Consider the following 17,728-nt stretch of genomic DNA (forward strand, 5'->3'; position numbering starts at 1 on the left):
TTTATTGTTCACTTACACCTAAGCACCTTGAAGGTACCGTTCCTACACAGGTCCAAAGATAATCATTAGAAGGCCAGGTTCTGCGGCATGGATGACTCAATGGTTGTTTACGTTCATTTATTTATTTTTGGTCTTCAACATTCACTTCCATAAAATTTTGAGTTTCAAATTTTCTCCCTCTCACTCTCCTCCCCCCTCTCCAAGATGGTGTGCAATCTGATACAGGCTCTACTTCTGCATTCATATGAAACACAATGAATGGATTTTTAAAAATCATATGTTAACTGCCTACTGTGTGTCAGGGCGGCAAGGTGGTGCACTAGGCTTGGAGTGAGGAAGCCTTATGTTCATGAATTTAAATCCGGCCTCAAACACTTAATAGTTGTGTGACTCCGGGGCAAGTCACTTCACCCTGTATGCCTTGCTTTCCTCATACGGCAAATGAAATGGAGAAGAAAATGGCAAACCGCTCCAGTGTCTTTGCCAAGAAAACCCGAAATGAGGTCACAGAGTCAGACTGCACAACAGCTATGTTTCAGGCATTGTGTATACAAATGCAAACTGTGAGGAAGTTCCAGCTTCCATTAGAATGTAACCTTAAGGAGCTTATATTTGACCCCACATATCTTGGGCTGGAATAACAGGACATGCCTAGTGACTACCAATTAACTGCTTGGTGACCAGGGAAGGTGTTTTGGTCTAGGGAGTCCCAGGGAAGCTGAGTGGAACCACAAGAGTCACCTGTCACACCCACATCAGCAGCAATAGCAACATTGATGATTATTCCCACAGCAAGAAGGGAAAAGGGTGCCAGGGGTGGTATACACGGTGACAGGCTGAATGGCAAGAATCCTGATTTTCCTTTACTGGATTTGAAGCACGGTTTGAGGCTAGTTAAGTAAGACAGGTTAGGTGGGTGATCAAGATAGCCACAGGGAGACGTTTCTAAGTTTGGTACTAACGAGGCGGGGCTTAAGGGGGGATGATACATCATAGGGAAAAGAGAACTGGATTTAAAGTTATAGAAAAGCTATGTTCAAATCTTGGTTCCTCTACTTTGTGACACCGAATAAGTCGCAAACACTTTGATCTTCCTCACCTGCAAAATAAGAGGGATGGATCTGATGGCCTCTGAGGTCCTCCAGTCCTAAATCTAGGATCTTATATTTCTCTGACTTCAAACTAAAATTCTGGAAGCAGGAAACATCAGCATTGGCTTCAATAATGATCAGGCGCATTTCCTAGTTTACACTAAATAAAATGTTATGATCTGCCATAGGGAGCTCAGGATTGTGATGGTCATAGATTATGGTGCTTAAGATAGGATTCAAAATCTGGCTCTTCCTGGCTCCCAAATCTCATGACTATATTCATTCCTTCCTGTCCAGTTCCACTGCCACTACCTTGGCTCAAATCCTTGTTTAAATGAACCACTAGAGTAGACTCTCAACTGCCTTCCCTGGTTATAATGATTCTACAAAACAATACTGGAAAACTGACAATCCTGATAATTTCACTATAGTGGTCAAAAATGTTTTTTGTTCCTGTTTAGTCATTTTTTTAGCTGTGTCTGACTCCTTGTGACTCCATTTGGAATTTTCTTGGCAAAGATATTAGAGTGGCTTGCCATTTCCTTTTCCAGCTCATCTGATATATGAGAAAACTGAAGCAAACAAGGTTAAATGCCTTGCCCAGGGTGAGTATCTGAGGCCACATCTGAACTCAGGTCTTCCTGTCTCCAGGCCTGGCATTCCATCCATTGTGCCACCTAGCTGTCCTTCAAAAATGTTTATTGCTTATCATTTGCCCATAAAATAAGGTCTAGAATCTTCCATTGGGCATCCAAGGCCCTTACTTTTTTCCCAAGTAACTCTTGTGTTCTCCTCCCCTCTATTCCCTTCTTTATATTGTCTCCTCCATCCTTTGGTCCTTCCTTGATCTCAAATGGCTGAAATTCTTCAGCTCTATGGAACTCTGTTATGAAGACTTGCCACATTCTCCTGGCAAGAATTCTCCTCTACATTCTTGGTACCTCCCGAAGCACCAATATCTTGTCTTAAGTGATCATAATACCTATCATTTCTATACCACATTAAGATCTGCAAGTTCTCATCAGAGCCTAAAAATCCCCGTGAGATATTAATATCCATATTTAATAGAGAAGTGGAATCTACTCACTATCAACAAGCATTTATCAAGGACTTACGAGGTACCAAGCCAGTCTGGGCATTGCTGAGCAAAGGGGATACAAAGAAAAAGAAAAATGTACCAATGTGCTCAGGGATTTCAAGAGCCTTACTGATTTATCATCTTGCAAGCAGTTAGTGGGAGGGGCGAGATTTAAATACAGGTCTCTCCCTATTCCAAATCCAGTCAGGGCTCTTTCAACTAGACCGTGAGGCCTCTATTTATCTGTTGATCTGTCTTATCTCACCTTTTAGATTATTCATTCCTTGGAGGCAGTGATTAGGTCCCACTCATCGCTCCATTTCCTACAGTGCCCAGTGGAATGCATACTGCTTGCAGATCTCTATTTTTTTTTTTTCTGAATGAATAAATGAATACATCTTTGAGACATTCGAATAAGCTAAATATGTTACAAATTTGTATGGGTATAATGTAATGCTGATGAAAGATGAGTCTCCAAAAGAGGCATAAATTCCTTCCTCCAAATAAATAGATTCTCTATTTAGTTTCATATCAAATCAAATCAACAAATATTTAGTGGAGGATAAATGAAAAATAATGATTTTCTTTTCACAACATCCATTAAACACCAACTAAAAATAGACTTTCCAGTCTGTTAAAGGCATTGACAGTTACATACACTGTCAAATGTGGTCACCGTATCTGTTGGTTTTTCTTAATTGTTTATTTTTGGTATAAAGGAGGGCTCATTTGGGGAGAAAGGAGAAGGCACATAGGTGGGTTCACAACTGGAAATGACTGCGATATAAGAACAAAAATGTATTAATAAAGGAGATTTTAAAAATAAAAGCCTAGGACCATTGGCACTAATAGGGTGAATAAAGAAAATATTATTGTTAAATCATATCAGTTGCTGTATAAAGCAACAAACATTTAATAAGCACCTACTGCATGCCTAACACTGTGGCAGGCACTGAAAATACAAAGACAAAAATTAAATGGAGTGCAGGGGACATAGTAAAATTATGTCTACAGCTACAGGATCAGCTTAGTGCTCCATCAATTCTGGGGCATATACTCAACTTATCATTAGTAAGAAAGTCCCCAAGTGAAGCTGTAAAATAACCCCATAAATGTATGCAACCTTCATTTCACAAATAATTCACAATGCAATAGAAGCTAGAGGTGCTAGGTGTTGGGGGACATAGAGTAGAAAAATACAGTTGTTGATTTCAGAAAATTCACAAACTAGCAAGAAAGTCATTCTTACATCAGCATTAGAAGTGACCCAGTGTACCTTGAAGAAAGGGTCTTAACTGATAAAGATTAGGCTAGAGGACTAGAATTGCTATCCGTGATAACGTTATTCATCAATCCTAGCATGGAGATTCATAGCATTTTCCTCATCCGTCCTTTGGAAGAAAATATATGATCTATAATCCAATAGTGTTTGGGGGCAAATGAATCTGCAACCTGAGCTACTCCAAATTCTCTCTAAACAACAGATTGGGCATCTTGATCATCTAAATTCCCTTCAAAATGAAAATGTCAGTAGCTAGACTGTGGTAAGCTGAAGTACTGTACTACTTTGTCTTAAGATAAATGACCCTGCTAAAGTTTGCTGCCAACATTTCCATTATACTTAATAAGCACGGCCCATTCTTTATTAGAACATTCATCTACAGTCTCTGTTTATGGATCGCTCAATTCCTCCCTCTCTTCCTCTGAATTTTTCCTTTTTAAGCATTTCTCATCTTGCCTAAATGAGTAGTCTATCTCTATTAGAGAGTTTCACTTCCTCTCCCACCTGGCTCCCTGTAATGTGACCTCTTCTGTCATCTTACCACTGAAATGGATCCATGACCACCAGTGACCTCCCTGAACTGTACACATTTCTTTATTCTCATCCTTTTCCAATTTGTTTAATGCTGTGGCTAACTCTTTTCTTTAGTTTCTAGGACATGACATCCTCCTGGTCTTCCTCCTTGACCTGTGTTTATTAAATATTGTTCAGTTGTGTTTGACCCTTCAAGACCCCATTTGGGGCTTTCTTGGCAAACATACTGAAGTAGTTTGCCATTTTCTTCTCCAGCTCATCTTCCAGATGAGGAAACTGAGGCAAGCAGGGTAAAGTGACTTTGCCAGGATCACACAGCTAATAAGTATTTGAGGCCAGATGTGAATTTAGGAAATGAGCCTTCCTGACTGAGGCCTAACGCTGTATCTACCATACCACCCACCACCTAGCTGCCCTTATTAAATCCTATTCCTTGGTAATTCTTTTCTTCTTTTCTTTCTAGTTCAATTTAACAAACACTTATTAAGTGCCTACTGTATGAAGAGCATCATGTTAGGTGTTGATAGAGATATAACATTTACATAATCAGTCAATTATGCAAGTATTACTGGGCTAGAGTTAGGGGATACATAGAAGACCTATCTTCAAACGCATTACATTTTATTGAAACAACATTAAGATAAATACTGGATATGTGAGGTGAGGCAAAGTAAGGAGTCAAGGATAACACTGGGTTTGCAAACTCAGGAGACAAGAAGGATGGTAGTCCTTAAGCGAAGAAACTGGAAGGTTGAGGAAGGGGGAATTATGTGGACAACAGTTGGAAATGGTTAATAAATGAAGTGGAGGCTTGCTTTTGAGCAAGATAAGGTAAACACTCACTTATCACAGGACAGGACTTCAGGGGAAGAGTCTAGATTCCAGTGGGAAGGGAATGAGAAAGATGGCGTTAGTGCAACTGGCTAGGCTTAGAGTTGGCTTTCCCCCCAGTGCTCTCTTTGGGACCCAACTTAAGGGTCAACCTCCTAAATAAGCTCCTTCCTAATCCCTATGGTTGCTAACATCTCTATCCCAATGCCTTACAAAATTACCTTGTATATCATTATAACTGAATTCCTTATGCAAATATTTATGGTTTTTCCCTAGTAGAATTTATAAGTTCCTTGAGGTCAAGGATTATGTTTCTTTGTCTTATAGCCCCTGGAGCAGATGATTAACAAATAACTGTAGAATTGAATTAAATTGAATTACATAGTGAGGAGAAGATTGGCAAAGCAACCCATTCATGTGAATGAATAGTAGCTCAAGAGAGCAAGCCAACTCCCAGGTTTCATATATGGCAAGTGTGCCCAGATAGTCCACAGATAAGTATGGCAACTAGGTCTGGAATGATACCTCTGGAATGAATAAGGAGCTCAGAAAAGAAATCTGATCCATCAGGATTATCCATGTATCCAAGGTGCAGAAAGAATAATTTTCAAAAATAATTTGTTTCTAAACTTGTAAAAATAGCCACACTGATACAGAGGAAGATGATATAAATTGTGCCAATGAAATTCACACAAGCAGCACACAACTATCATGAGATTATGGTATAAGACTGAGAATGTTATGCAGGTGAACACTAGGGTGAATCAGACATTCAGAGAAAGGAAGACCTGAATCTTCCAAAAGATTCACTCAGTCTAATTCCTCAATCTTGGTGGAGCAGAAGCCAATGATCATTACAGGCCTGGAATTAGCTGCTTCCACAAAACTAAGACTGCTGTAGAGATAGCAACTTCCATTTTGGTACCACCTGCTCCTCCATAATGGTATGGCTCACTGCTGTTCAAATAATATTCTTCTCAATAGTCCTTATTCTTTTGTCTCTCAACATATCTAACTAGAAATCGGAGTAACGCTGTCTATTTTATTAGCAAGTATCTTGTGATTCATCAAAAAAAAAAGTAAGCAAAAAGACTTGAAATCTCTTGAAACTAATCAGAATTTTTGTCCACATGACCTCAAAAATAATTCATTTATCCAGAATTTAACAGTTCCTTAAAGAGGAGTACTGATTTCTCTGTATTACTTCTTTTGTTAGCATGAGAATAATTTGCAAGACAAAGGAATCTTATTAATTTTTCACTCATTTATTATTTAACCAATGTGTGAAGCAATGCTTTGTCATAAGTTATACTCATGACCCTATGTCATAAAATCTCTGAAAATGGGATTGCTGAAGGCAGATCAGACAAAGCACATCTCATGGAGTACATTTGTCATTGACACCAGAGGCAGAATGAGGCACGTGTGCACTCCGGGCAAGGTTTATAAGACTGCAGTGTGCCGCCCACCCATTAGAAAACTGGACCCTCTATGTGTTATTCTCCATCAGAACCATCACTGAAAACATGCAACCTATCACAGAATAATGCTTACACTTTGTAGACTGTGGAACTTTCAGGCACTGAAAATGTGCACGATATTAAATAGCATCCTTCCTGAATTTCCCCCAAGTTGCACCCTAAGGGGCTGTCCACTTGGCTAACCCCAGTGTCGGCTCTGTTTGACCCTTACTCTGTTTCGTGGAATTGTTTCATTATATATGTTACCAATAAGATAATTTCCCCCTTGCTTTTCTGCCCTCAACCCCAACTAAAATAAATAATAAAAAAGAGAGAGACAGAGACAGAGACAGAGACAGACAGAGACAGAGAGACAGAGGAAGAAAGAAAAATACTTTTGCAGTATTTCTTTTCAAAGTTTTTAAAAAAAATTCTCAGTGTGCAATAGTGAATTGTATTAGTTATTGGAGGCAGGGGGGGAGGATTAACCTGATGAGTTTTGTGCTCCAAAATTATTAACTACCTTTCTGTATGTAATTCACAGAGGAAATGAATGAATTTAATCCTCCTGTTAAAATACAAAAAAGAACAAGAATAATCCCCCTGTTTTACTATTTTAAAATTGATTATCTGCTGAATGATGCTTATACCAGAATGGAACTCACAACTGCTATTTCACTAAAGGGTCTCTTTGCTGGTTCTAGTTTAAGTCCTATTTTTAAGGGGCCTTAAATTGGGTTTTAAAATATGTTCTAGGTTAGAACATAGCATAACCATCATCAATTCAACCATTCAACCATCCAGATTAGACATTTCCTCTTCAAAGAGATCTAGTAGAAGTCACATCTGGTATATTCCAAAGGTTCAGGATAATTTATTTAAAAAAAACCCCCAAAACTTTACACCTATCTTATTTTCTGAGCTGGAATATTTCAAATTGAACCACTGATTTCCAAAATAAGTTAACAGATTATGGTATTTTGACGATATCTGTTTTTTAAAGATTAAACATCAGGTCACTCAATTTTAAAGGAATAATTTTTAGGCTGAAGGAAAACTTTATTATTCTATCTATATGAGGAATAATTATAACAAGTTCTATCTGCCTTCACCAAAGAGGCCAAAAATCTTTTTAAAAAAAATAAAGACTTCATTCTTAAAAGTCATCTTACATATAGTGTGAAGCAGCCAAAGTAATTGTAGGAGCTATTAACATCCATCACAATAATTACCTGCATATTAAAGGTCCCTGCTCTCTAATAAGAGACAATAGTCTCCTGTATCAGTAAGTTCATGCAATATGTGGGGAATTTGCAATTATTTATTTCTTTGATTTATTAAAAGACTACACATTTCCCTGAAGTCTCTGGATGCTAATAAAATGTATTAAAAGGCACCATAAAATTAAGTAACAGAAGCAAAACCCCTTAGAAGCAACCTAGCACGATCATACCTACTGGGAAATTAGTTAATTACATAAATAGTAAATATTATAAGTCTTTACTTTGACAGGCTCTGTCAAGCAATTCAATAATCTACGCTTTCATTCATTCTGCATATTGTTTATCTGCACTATAGTCCAAGGAAATAGGTATTTCCCTCCTCATTCAATTTCTTCCAAAAAAAGTTGAGAATTTTACAATTCCTTCTACATGATTTATATCTTTTTTTAAACCCTAATTTAAAAAAGGAACAAAGTAAAATTATTTGATCTATTGCTGGGATCCTAAAGTAAAAAGCAACAAATCCCAAAGAGTAATAAGGCAATTTTAATAAAAGGGAAGGTCCGGGAGACAAAGAAAAAAATAAAAATTGGGGGAATCATTTTCAAAGAACATTTTAAACTCAGAAATAATTTAATGTTTATTTTTGAAGTCCACTTTTACTGAATCCAAAAGTTCTTAAGATAGACTTCAACATATAAAAATCTAAGTGAATGCTATTAATACTCCTATCAAAATTTAAAAATATGCTTATTTTCTTTCTTACTAAAAATTTACTTCCCAGTTTTTTTCAGCTGTTATTTCATAATTCTAACTCAACAACTCTACTCCTAATACAAAGAGAATATTAAAGGATGGCCTGAGAGTCTACCAAAAAATAGCTTTTAACAAAGAAGATATCCATTCCCCTTGGAATCAGATATTGATCTTGATTGTGAATCTCATGGAGTACCGTTCATGGAGAAGCCTACATTAAGGGGGGGTGGAATCAAGATGGTGGAGTAGGAGGATGGACCTGTAGAAGCTCTCCCCCCACAGCCCATAAAATACCTGTAAAAAATGACTCTAAACAAATTCCAGAACAGCAGAAGTCACAAAATGACAGAATGAAAGAGATTTCGAGCCCAAGATAGCCTGGAAGGCCAACAGGAAAGGTCTATCACACCAGGCTCGGAGCAGAGCGCAGCCCATGGACACTGCATGGACAGGACTGGAGCAGGCTTCAGGGTACAGAATCCCGGGCAGTAGCTGCAGTTCCCAGATTCCTCAACCCACAAACACCAAAGACAACTTCAAAGATCAGTGAGAAAGCTCTTTCACCTGGGTGGGAAGGGAGCAGGATCTGTCCCTAGCCCAGGCCCCAGGCAGCAAAGTTTTTGAAGCCCTCAGCCTAAGGACCCTGGGGGAATTGAACAGCTGACCTGAATCTCAGCCCTGAGTGGTGGCCCTAGGGTGAGGAGGAGTGCTGGCTGGCATGGTAGAGTTGGTCGGAGGCTCTGGAATGGGAATTCTACTCACAGATTCTGGGCAGAAAAGCTTGTGGTTGCTCCCAGACCACAGTACAGGCCAAGAGAGGTATAAACTCCTCTCCCTTGATTGTGCCACCTTGGAGGAACTGAGAACTTACAGGTCCCTAGAGCATACATACCCTCCTCTTGACAAAGAACTCAAAAGTCAAGTAACTGGCTGGGAAAATGCCCAAAAAGGGGGAAAAAATAAGACTATAGAAGGTTACTTTCTTGGTGAACAGGTATTTTCTTCCTTCCTTTCAGGTGAGGAAAAATAGCGCATACCATCAGAAAGAGACATAAAAGTCAAGGCTTCTGTATCCAAAACCTCCAAAATAAATATGCAATGGTCTCAGGTCATGGAAGAGTTCAAAATGGATTTTGAAAATCAAGTAAGTGAGGTGGAGGAGAAGCCTACATTAAGAACTCCTTTTAAGTTTCCACTGACCCTTTTCTGTTAAAACTAATTGGGCCAGGTGTCATTCATTCATTCACTGCATCACCAAGCATTATGAAAGCCTACTCTGTGTACTGGAACTAGAGTCAGATAAAACATTCTCTGTCCCCAGAGAGCTTATGTTTTACAGAGGAAAATGATGTAATTTGACATAATCTGTGAGATCAGATATTAGAAGACCAGAATTTTAGAGCTGGAAGTCAATTAGAGGTCATCTAGTCTAATCCCTTCATTTTAGAGATGAGGAAACTGAAGCCCACAGAGGTTAAATCACATGAGTATTAATTGGCACAGCTGAGATTTGAACTCAGGTCTTCTGATTCCAAAACCAATGTTATTTTCGACTCTATCTGACCTAACCTGGCCATTAAAGTAAGTAGAAAATGTATCTGGGTGGGGTAGCACTGGCAAATGGAAGTCTCAGGAGTGATTTCATGCAAGGCTAAGAAATGGAGGAATACAGAGATGTCAAGAGATGAAGGTGACGAAAGAGCATTCTCATGAATCAGACAGTTTGAGCAAAAGCACAGAGGAGATACAGAATGTGACATCTAACCATTAAACCAGTTTGGCTGAAACCAAGTAGGGAGTCGTGTGGAGCATGTCTGTAAAGATGGATTGTACACAGAATGGTAAGGGGCTTCAGCAACACTCAAAGTCTCATTTTGAATTTATTTATAACCATCATAAAGAAAACAACAACAAAAACAACTCTGCTGGCCAGAGCCAGGAGCAAAGAGCCAGATGGATTTGGCAGAGCTTCCTCTCCCTCAATTTTCCAAGATGATGATGAGCACTGAAATGATAGGAAACACAGAGGAAGGAGGAAGCCAGGAAATAAAGTCTGGTTAATTACAGCCCTTGGGTGAATTACAATATATTGAAGATTACCACATGGTAAAGGGAAAAAAGAGTCTCAAAGGAAGCAAAATATGCCAAAAATACGCTGGATTTTTAAAAATCTCTGTTGATATACTGACCCTAGTTTCCTTAAGTTTTAAAAATAACTACTAAAATTCACACTAGGAATTCACTTCCATTACACTTAAAGTTAAACATATTTAGGAGATTTTTTTAAAAGGCTACTAAGAAGAGACCATCCCAATCAATGCAGTTTTAAAAAAGTGAATTCTAATAGAGACCATATTTAAGTTTCAAAGTACAGATGAGCAATATAGGGATTGTACAATTGTCTTTGGTTATGGAAGGGAATCAGTGATTTCCAGAAGACCAATGACTCTCCATCCTTGGGTGTGGTAGGAGGAGAGGAGCCTTCATATACTTATGCACCTACCTTGGGGACAGCAAGAATCATCTCCACTAGGTAGATCCAACAGGAGGAAGGAGAGGAATGTGTCTTCTATAGCAAACTTTTTTCAACCCCTTCTTAATTCAAGTGCCTTTCTTCTTTTAATCATTTCTAATTTATCCAATGATAACTTATTTGTACATTTTATTTTTTGCTTATTTTCTCAGCCACTACGTTGTAGGCTCCTTGAGGACAGGGACTGTCCTTTGCTTCTATTTTCAGCACAGTGTCTAGCACATAGTAGGAACATAATAAATATTTACTAACTGACCGACCATTTCACAGATATATACATATATATATATTCAGATACATATATAGAGATGACAATGATGATAATACAATCACATTTATAAAGAGAAAAATATGACTATGTCTACAAAGAGCATGGAAACCTGCATCACCTGGCCCACTTCAGACACTTCTTGGCCAAACCAAAAGTCGCATTATGGAAGAATGGTTCAGACAGTACCGTTCTTTCCCCACAAGTATGATTCTACTTAAACACAGAGCAGCGGCTCACCCAGCTGGACACACCTGGGCTGGTTCCACATTTCACCTGATAGCCCACAATAACACAATTTTGTCAAGAGGCAGAGAACAAATTCTGCTGAATTTGTCATTTCTTATTGATTTGTTATTATTTACAATCTTGTGAATAAATCAGAGCTTGGATCACAATTCTGCATTGAGTTAACATTTCAATTGTGAGTCTAGGATGCTGTCCTCTCGGTAATGGCATTATAGAAAGTGTTTGGCCTAAGATTTTAATACTAAACTTTTTACCCCCATCTGTGTTCACAGCATTTGGAACAACAAATTAATTTTTTTTCAAATGGTATTCCATCATTCACTGTATCTATTAGGAAAATGAAAACTAAAGAATTAGAAGTCCATTCTCTAGAAACAATATTAAGAGAACTTGCCAGAAATATCCGTTCAAGTTGATCCTGAATGTCTTTCATTCCTGGAAAAGCAGCAACTCCTTGAATCATTTCAACAAAGATGCAGCCAACTCCCCTAAAAAGGGAAATAACAATGTCAGGAAATCCTATTTACAATGTAAAACTGAGAAACAAACTCTAAAGTCCCAATGATGTCTGAATTTTTTTTAAATTTACTGTATGCTTGATCTAAATTATATGATTTATTTTTCATAGTATTATGAATTGAGAAACATCAGGACATCATGGATCCACTGAGCTCAGATGAACCAAGAATATACAGGAATTCCAGAAACTCCATCTACTTAATTTGGCAGAGGTAATCAAAGAGTGTTACCCTAATGGAGAGTTCTCATGACACAGGGTCTGTGAGAGTATATTACAGTGGTTTCAAAAATTATGCTCAAAGCACTTATTCTAAAGTGATTTAAGGTACAAGAAAAAAGAATGAAACAAAAACTGAATAGGCATATAAATAATTCTGTGGGAAGCAAAGAAAACTAATTTACTTTCAGAGAGCAGGCCAATGGCTCAATCCAGAAGAGAAGCAAATGTTATCTCACGGTCATTTTTCCTCAGCTTTCTCTCTGCCATTAATCTTACTGCATGTTCTCTCTTGATGTGTTTATATTAAGTTGTTTGACCAGCTGAAGTAGTTCATTGAAAAAGAATTCACCCACTTAGACACTGTAATAATAATATATAATCTTATTCCAGTAAATGCTCCCTTCATTTCGGTGGCTTCTGAGGAGAATCTGAATAATTATACCATCATTGTCCATTTATCCTAAATTTCTTAAGCATGAAAACTGATTATAACAGTTCACTATAAAGCTGTCACTGAAGTTCATGACATCATTTTATGAAAACTACTTCATGATGGATTTAGATCTCTAATAAACTGTTACTATCACTGTGTCTTACATAACAGAAGAGATATTTGCTAAACAAATCAACTAGATCCTTTCTGAATGTTAATTTCCCAAAGTTAATAAATAAGTTATTCAGAAGCTGACAAAAGGGCATTCACTAAGTAGTATTCAGAACCCAATCCCATCACCCAGGGGTTCCAGGGTTCAAGTTCTAGGACCTTTGTAAATCAAAATTCTCTCTAAATTATAAAGAATGAACTCCAACCAATGCTTTTACTTTTAATAGTTATCTAGAGGAGACACAATTCACAATAAAGGCACTTAATTAAATACCAATGCAATAAAAATAACAATAGAAAACTGCCCCCCAAATACCTGAAGCTCACTCTCACACAAATATCTATACAGGTGCTAGCTGCAGAGCAGCCTGTTATACTGTCCTCTTGCCACTGGGGAGCACTCAGATTAGTAAGTAAGACTTTCCTCAAAAGAGAAGAATCCCCATCACAATCAGACCTCTGAGCTAACGCCTTTGAAGGTCATCTTCTCATTCAAGCCATATCAGAAAGCAACAGAATCAGAGATCGAGCTCAACCTGGCTCTGGATTTTCTCTGCACTCCTGACTCCATTAAACAATTTTGGCTCTTGACCCTTCTGTTGATACTCTGTCCTATACTGGCTCACTGCAATTTCTCAATCTAACTTAAGGGGGAAAACCTGGCTCTAGGTTATTTTTAGACTTTCTTTGGGGAAAAATGGAGATAGGGATTACAAATGATTGAGCTGAAAGTGGAAGACCATAGATGTGTCTACTTATTTCATAACTCTTTAGGCCAGATGGTATTCTATGTTTAGACAAAAAGATGTTTCACAGTATTATTTTGCATTATGTCCTGATTTATTAAAAAATAAATAAATATAAATATCCGAACCTAAAAAAAAATTTCATTTTAGTTCAAAGATTTCCTCATACTACTTTCCACCTTCAACCAGTCAAATATCTACAGAAATCTATTTCCCCCAAAAGAAGAAAAGGTGAGTGAACCAGTGGTGCAGAACTGTTTTTTCTTTAACCTCCTCCCATTATGCCTCTCTGTTCTATGCAAACAGAAATTATTATGCTAGCTGATATTTGTGAAAAATTATTTTTTTTAGAAATTTTCAAATATTCAGTATGATAACTGGGTGGGTAACTAGGTGACTTGAATATTTTATTCACAGGGAACCATGAAATAGACACAAATACAAAAAGGTCCTCATTCCTTTTTGTTTCCAGGATGATGAAATAACAGAGAAGGGGAAAGAAGTTTGTAAGAACCACAAAATTATTATGCACCTTTATTTACGCACCTTAATTTACTGAAATCACTCTTAATATGTGACCTTTGTCCAAGGGCTGCTCTAGAAAATAGACCATAACTATGTTGCACAAAGTAGTGCAATGGATAGAACTCAATTCAGAGTCAAGAAGACACAAATTTAAATCTCCTCTCAAACATTTATTTGCTATGTGATCCTGGACAAGACACTTAAACTCTGTGTGTCAGTTTCTTCATCTGTAAAATAAAGATAATAAAAGTACCTAGCTCATAGGGATGTTTTGAGGATAAAAAGAGAGAATATTTTGTAAATACTTTGCAAACATTGTTATACTTTATAAATGCTAGGTCTTAGCAGCAGCAGCAGCATCATTATTATTAATATTTCACAATAAATGAAATCAGAAGACATAAATATGTAATAGGTAAACTAAAGGATGGCTCAAAGATTCTCACTGAAGAGATGAGTTGGTGGAGTTGTTTTTATCATGTGCCCAAAGGCAAGAAGCAGTATAGTTTCATGGAGCATTAGGTCATGTGATTTTGTAATATTTCACAATCAAATGAACAAGCAGGAAAAGAGTCACAATTGGTGTTTCAACATATTATGCCCAAAGATAAGGACATGATGCATGAAAAAACCAATCCATACAATGATCCTTGGTGATTTTACTGAGAAGGTGAATGAAGGCAAGGAAACAAAAGATACTGTGAAAAATATATCAGGGTGAAGAAAGAACAGAAGGCAATCATCCGTACATAATCAATTCGGCCCTGGGCAAGGAAAATACGAACTACATCATACCCCAAAATGAAACCAAGTCTTACACTACTACATCGAGCACTTAGATTGTTCCTACTGTGTGCCAGGCACAAGAGTAAACACTTTACAGTATTGTTTCATTTAGTCAAACAAAAGATCTTGTACAAATAAGCGAAGGATCAATGATTCCCATCAATGTGGGGATAATAGCAGGGACAACAAAAGCTAATGACATTTAGTAAACTTTCAGGAGTTGAATCAAACACAGAGATGTTAAGAAGTGACTTGCTCAGGGTCACAGAACAATACAAGTTATCAAAGGCACTGAAACCCAGAAGGATTTTCCCTCTCATCCTAGAACTGTATACTCCATGCATCATGCCTTGGCAAAAATTTGAACACAGAATAACTAGTTACTGAAACAGTAGGTTTTCTTCCCTTTTTTCTTTCTTTTCCTCTTTTTAAAATATTGAGCTGCTTCTGTGTACTCAGACCATCAACTGGTTAGGGCAAGGGTTAACATTATTTTTTTAAAAAAAAGGATAAAAGGGGGCGGAGCCAAGATGGCGGAGTGAAAGCAACGACTCACCTAAGCTCCTGGAAAAACTCCTTTGGATATTTCTGGGGGGAGAGTCTGACCAGACTTTGGAGGTGTAGAATCCAGTGGGAGACGGACTTTGACAGATTCGGAGCCCAGGCTGGACTGGAAGGTCCACGGGAGGGATCTGTTCCGCGGGGGTAAGAGCCCGGCGCACAGCGCAGCGCGGTTGGCGCGGCAGGGCGGAGGCGACCCGAGGGGCCCGAGAGTGGCGGGCGAGACCAGCGGAGCAGGAGATAAGCCAGGCCAAGCCAACGATATCAGCGCAACAGCCTTTGAAATCTTCAGCCTAAAGACGGGACTTCAGTGGGTCACTACTTGAACATCCAGGAGCTGGGATGCCGGAGTGATCAGTAAGTGCTCTCCCCTCCCCCCCGATGACCGTGAGGGAACCATAAAATTCTTCCCCAGATTGATCCTGGATCAGTGGGAGCAGCAGAAGGGGGCGGGTGGTCTCATAACACCAGAGGCTGGAGAGGTGGCAAAGGGGGATTCTTCCCACCGTGGTGGAGGCTATCTGGAGGGACAGACGACCCAGGGCAGAGAAAAATTCGCACTGAGACCCAAGCAAGCCTCAGCCCGGGAGACGAGCCCCAGGAGGGGCGGGAACACGCATTAGCCTCTAGGCGTGCCCCAGCCCTCCAGGGGAAAAGGGAAGACAATAGGGAAGCTGGGATCACCATTCCCCTGGACCTTGCCTTTGCCTCAGGCCAGCTGAGGAGATATCCTGAGAACAGACCACACCTCCCACACACCTATCAAGCTAAACCCAGGGTTGATCTGGGAAACAACAACAACAACAACAAAAAAAAAGCCTGCTTTTAGCCTAGACAAACATCAACTCAACTTAAAAGATCTGTATCTTCTGACTGAAAGAACCAAAAGCTACAACACTCAGCCAACATCATGAATCGGAAAAAGCAGACGAAAAGTGAAAAAACCATAGAATCTTTCTATGGGGATAAGGACCAAAACACAAACACCAAAGAGGTCAGAGCTGAGACTGTACTTCCATCTGAAACCTCAGATGGGAATATGAATTTCTCGCAAGCACAACTAGATTACCTGGAACGTCTGAAGAAGGATATAAAAGAAAAACTGGCCAATGATTTTAAAACCATAAAAAAAGAATTCACTGATGAGAACATCAATCTGAAAAAGAAAATTGAAGAAATGGAAAAGGAAGTTCAAAAATTAACTGGAGAGAATAATTCCCTAAAAGGAAGAGTTAATCAAACGGAAAAGGAAACTCAAAACCTAATAGGGAAAATTGATCAGATGGAAAAGGAAACCCAAAACCTAACTGGGAAAATTGGTCGAATGGAAAAAGAAGTACAAAAATTAAATGGAGAAAATAGCTCCTTAAAGGGAAAAATTGGCCAGATGGAAAAGGAGATGCGAAAGCTAACTGAAGAAAACAATACGATCAAGATTAGAATTGGGCAAGTAGAAACTAATGACTCAATGAGGCAACAAGAGTCAGTCAAACAAAATCTAAAGAATGAAAAGATGGAAGAAAATCTAAAATATTTAATTGGAAAAACAACTGACCTGGAAAATAGATCCAGGAGAGAAAATCTAAGAATTATTGGCCTGCCAGAAACCCATGATGAAGAAAAGAGTCTGGACAATATCTTCCAGGAAATCATCAAGGAAAACTGCCCAGAAGTACTAGACTCAGAGGGCAAAATAGTCATCGAAAGAATCCACCGTTCCCCACCGGAAAGGGATCCCAAACTCAAAACCCCAAGAAATATAGTTGCCAAATTCCAGAGCTATCAAGTGAAGGAGAAAATACTACAAGCAGCCAGAAAGAAACAATTTAAATATCAAGGTCACACAGTCAGGATCACACAGGACCTTGCAGCTTCTACATTAAAAGATCGAAAGAATTGGAACCCAATATTCCGTAAGGCAAAGGAGTTGGGACTCCAACCGAGGATCAACTACCCAGCAAAGTTCAGCATAACATTTCAGGCAAGGAGAAAGTCATTCAACGAAATAAGGGATTTCCAGAGCTTCCTGACCAAAACACCAGAACTCAATAGACAATTTGATCTTCAAATGCAGGTCTCCAGAGAATCATAAAAAGGTAAACAGAGGGGAAAAAACAAAAACAAAAACTTGCAACTCAATTAGGGCAATCTGTTTACCTCCCTGTAAGGGAAGATGCTACCTGTTAATCTGGAGAACTGTGCAGCTATTATGATAAAAGGGATATATGTAGAGGGAACGGGCATAAAGTAAATGATGTCATGGCAAAAATATGATTTAAGTATGAGAAGGGAATGTAATAGGAGGTGTGGAAAGGGGGAAGCAGAAAATGGCAAATTATATCACAGGAAGAAGTACAAAACCATAGTAGAGGGAAGGAGGGGAGGGAGATGAGCATTGTTTGAGAGGTACTCTCATCTGATTTGTTCAAAGGAGGGAACAATAACCTTAAGCAGATAATCCT

General features: G+C 38.6%; 1 protein-coding gene across 3 annotated transcripts in view; it reads right to left on the bottom strand.

Annotated features, from left to right (window-relative positions):
• Positions 1 to 17,728, bottom strand: part of CDK14 (cyclin dependent kinase 14) — a 678,242-nt gene that overhangs the window by 233,776 nt on the left and 426,738 nt on the right. For all 3 annotated transcript variants that reach the window (XM_072651519.1, XM_072651521.1, XM_072651520.1), the window contains one exon: positions 11,700 to 11,793. In XM_072651519.1, coding sequence (XP_072507620.1) covers positions 11,700 to 11,793 — 94 coding nt within the window. The remainder of the gene's footprint in view (positions 1 to 11,699; positions 11,794 to 17,728) is intronic.

Source organism: Notamacropus eugenii, chromosome 3, assembly GCF_028372415.1.
Source record: "Notamacropus eugenii isolate mMacEug1 chromosome 3, mMacEug1.pri_v2, whole genome shotgun sequence".
NCBI lineage: Eukaryota > Metazoa > Chordata > Mammalia > Diprotodontia > Macropodidae > Notamacropus > Notamacropus eugenii.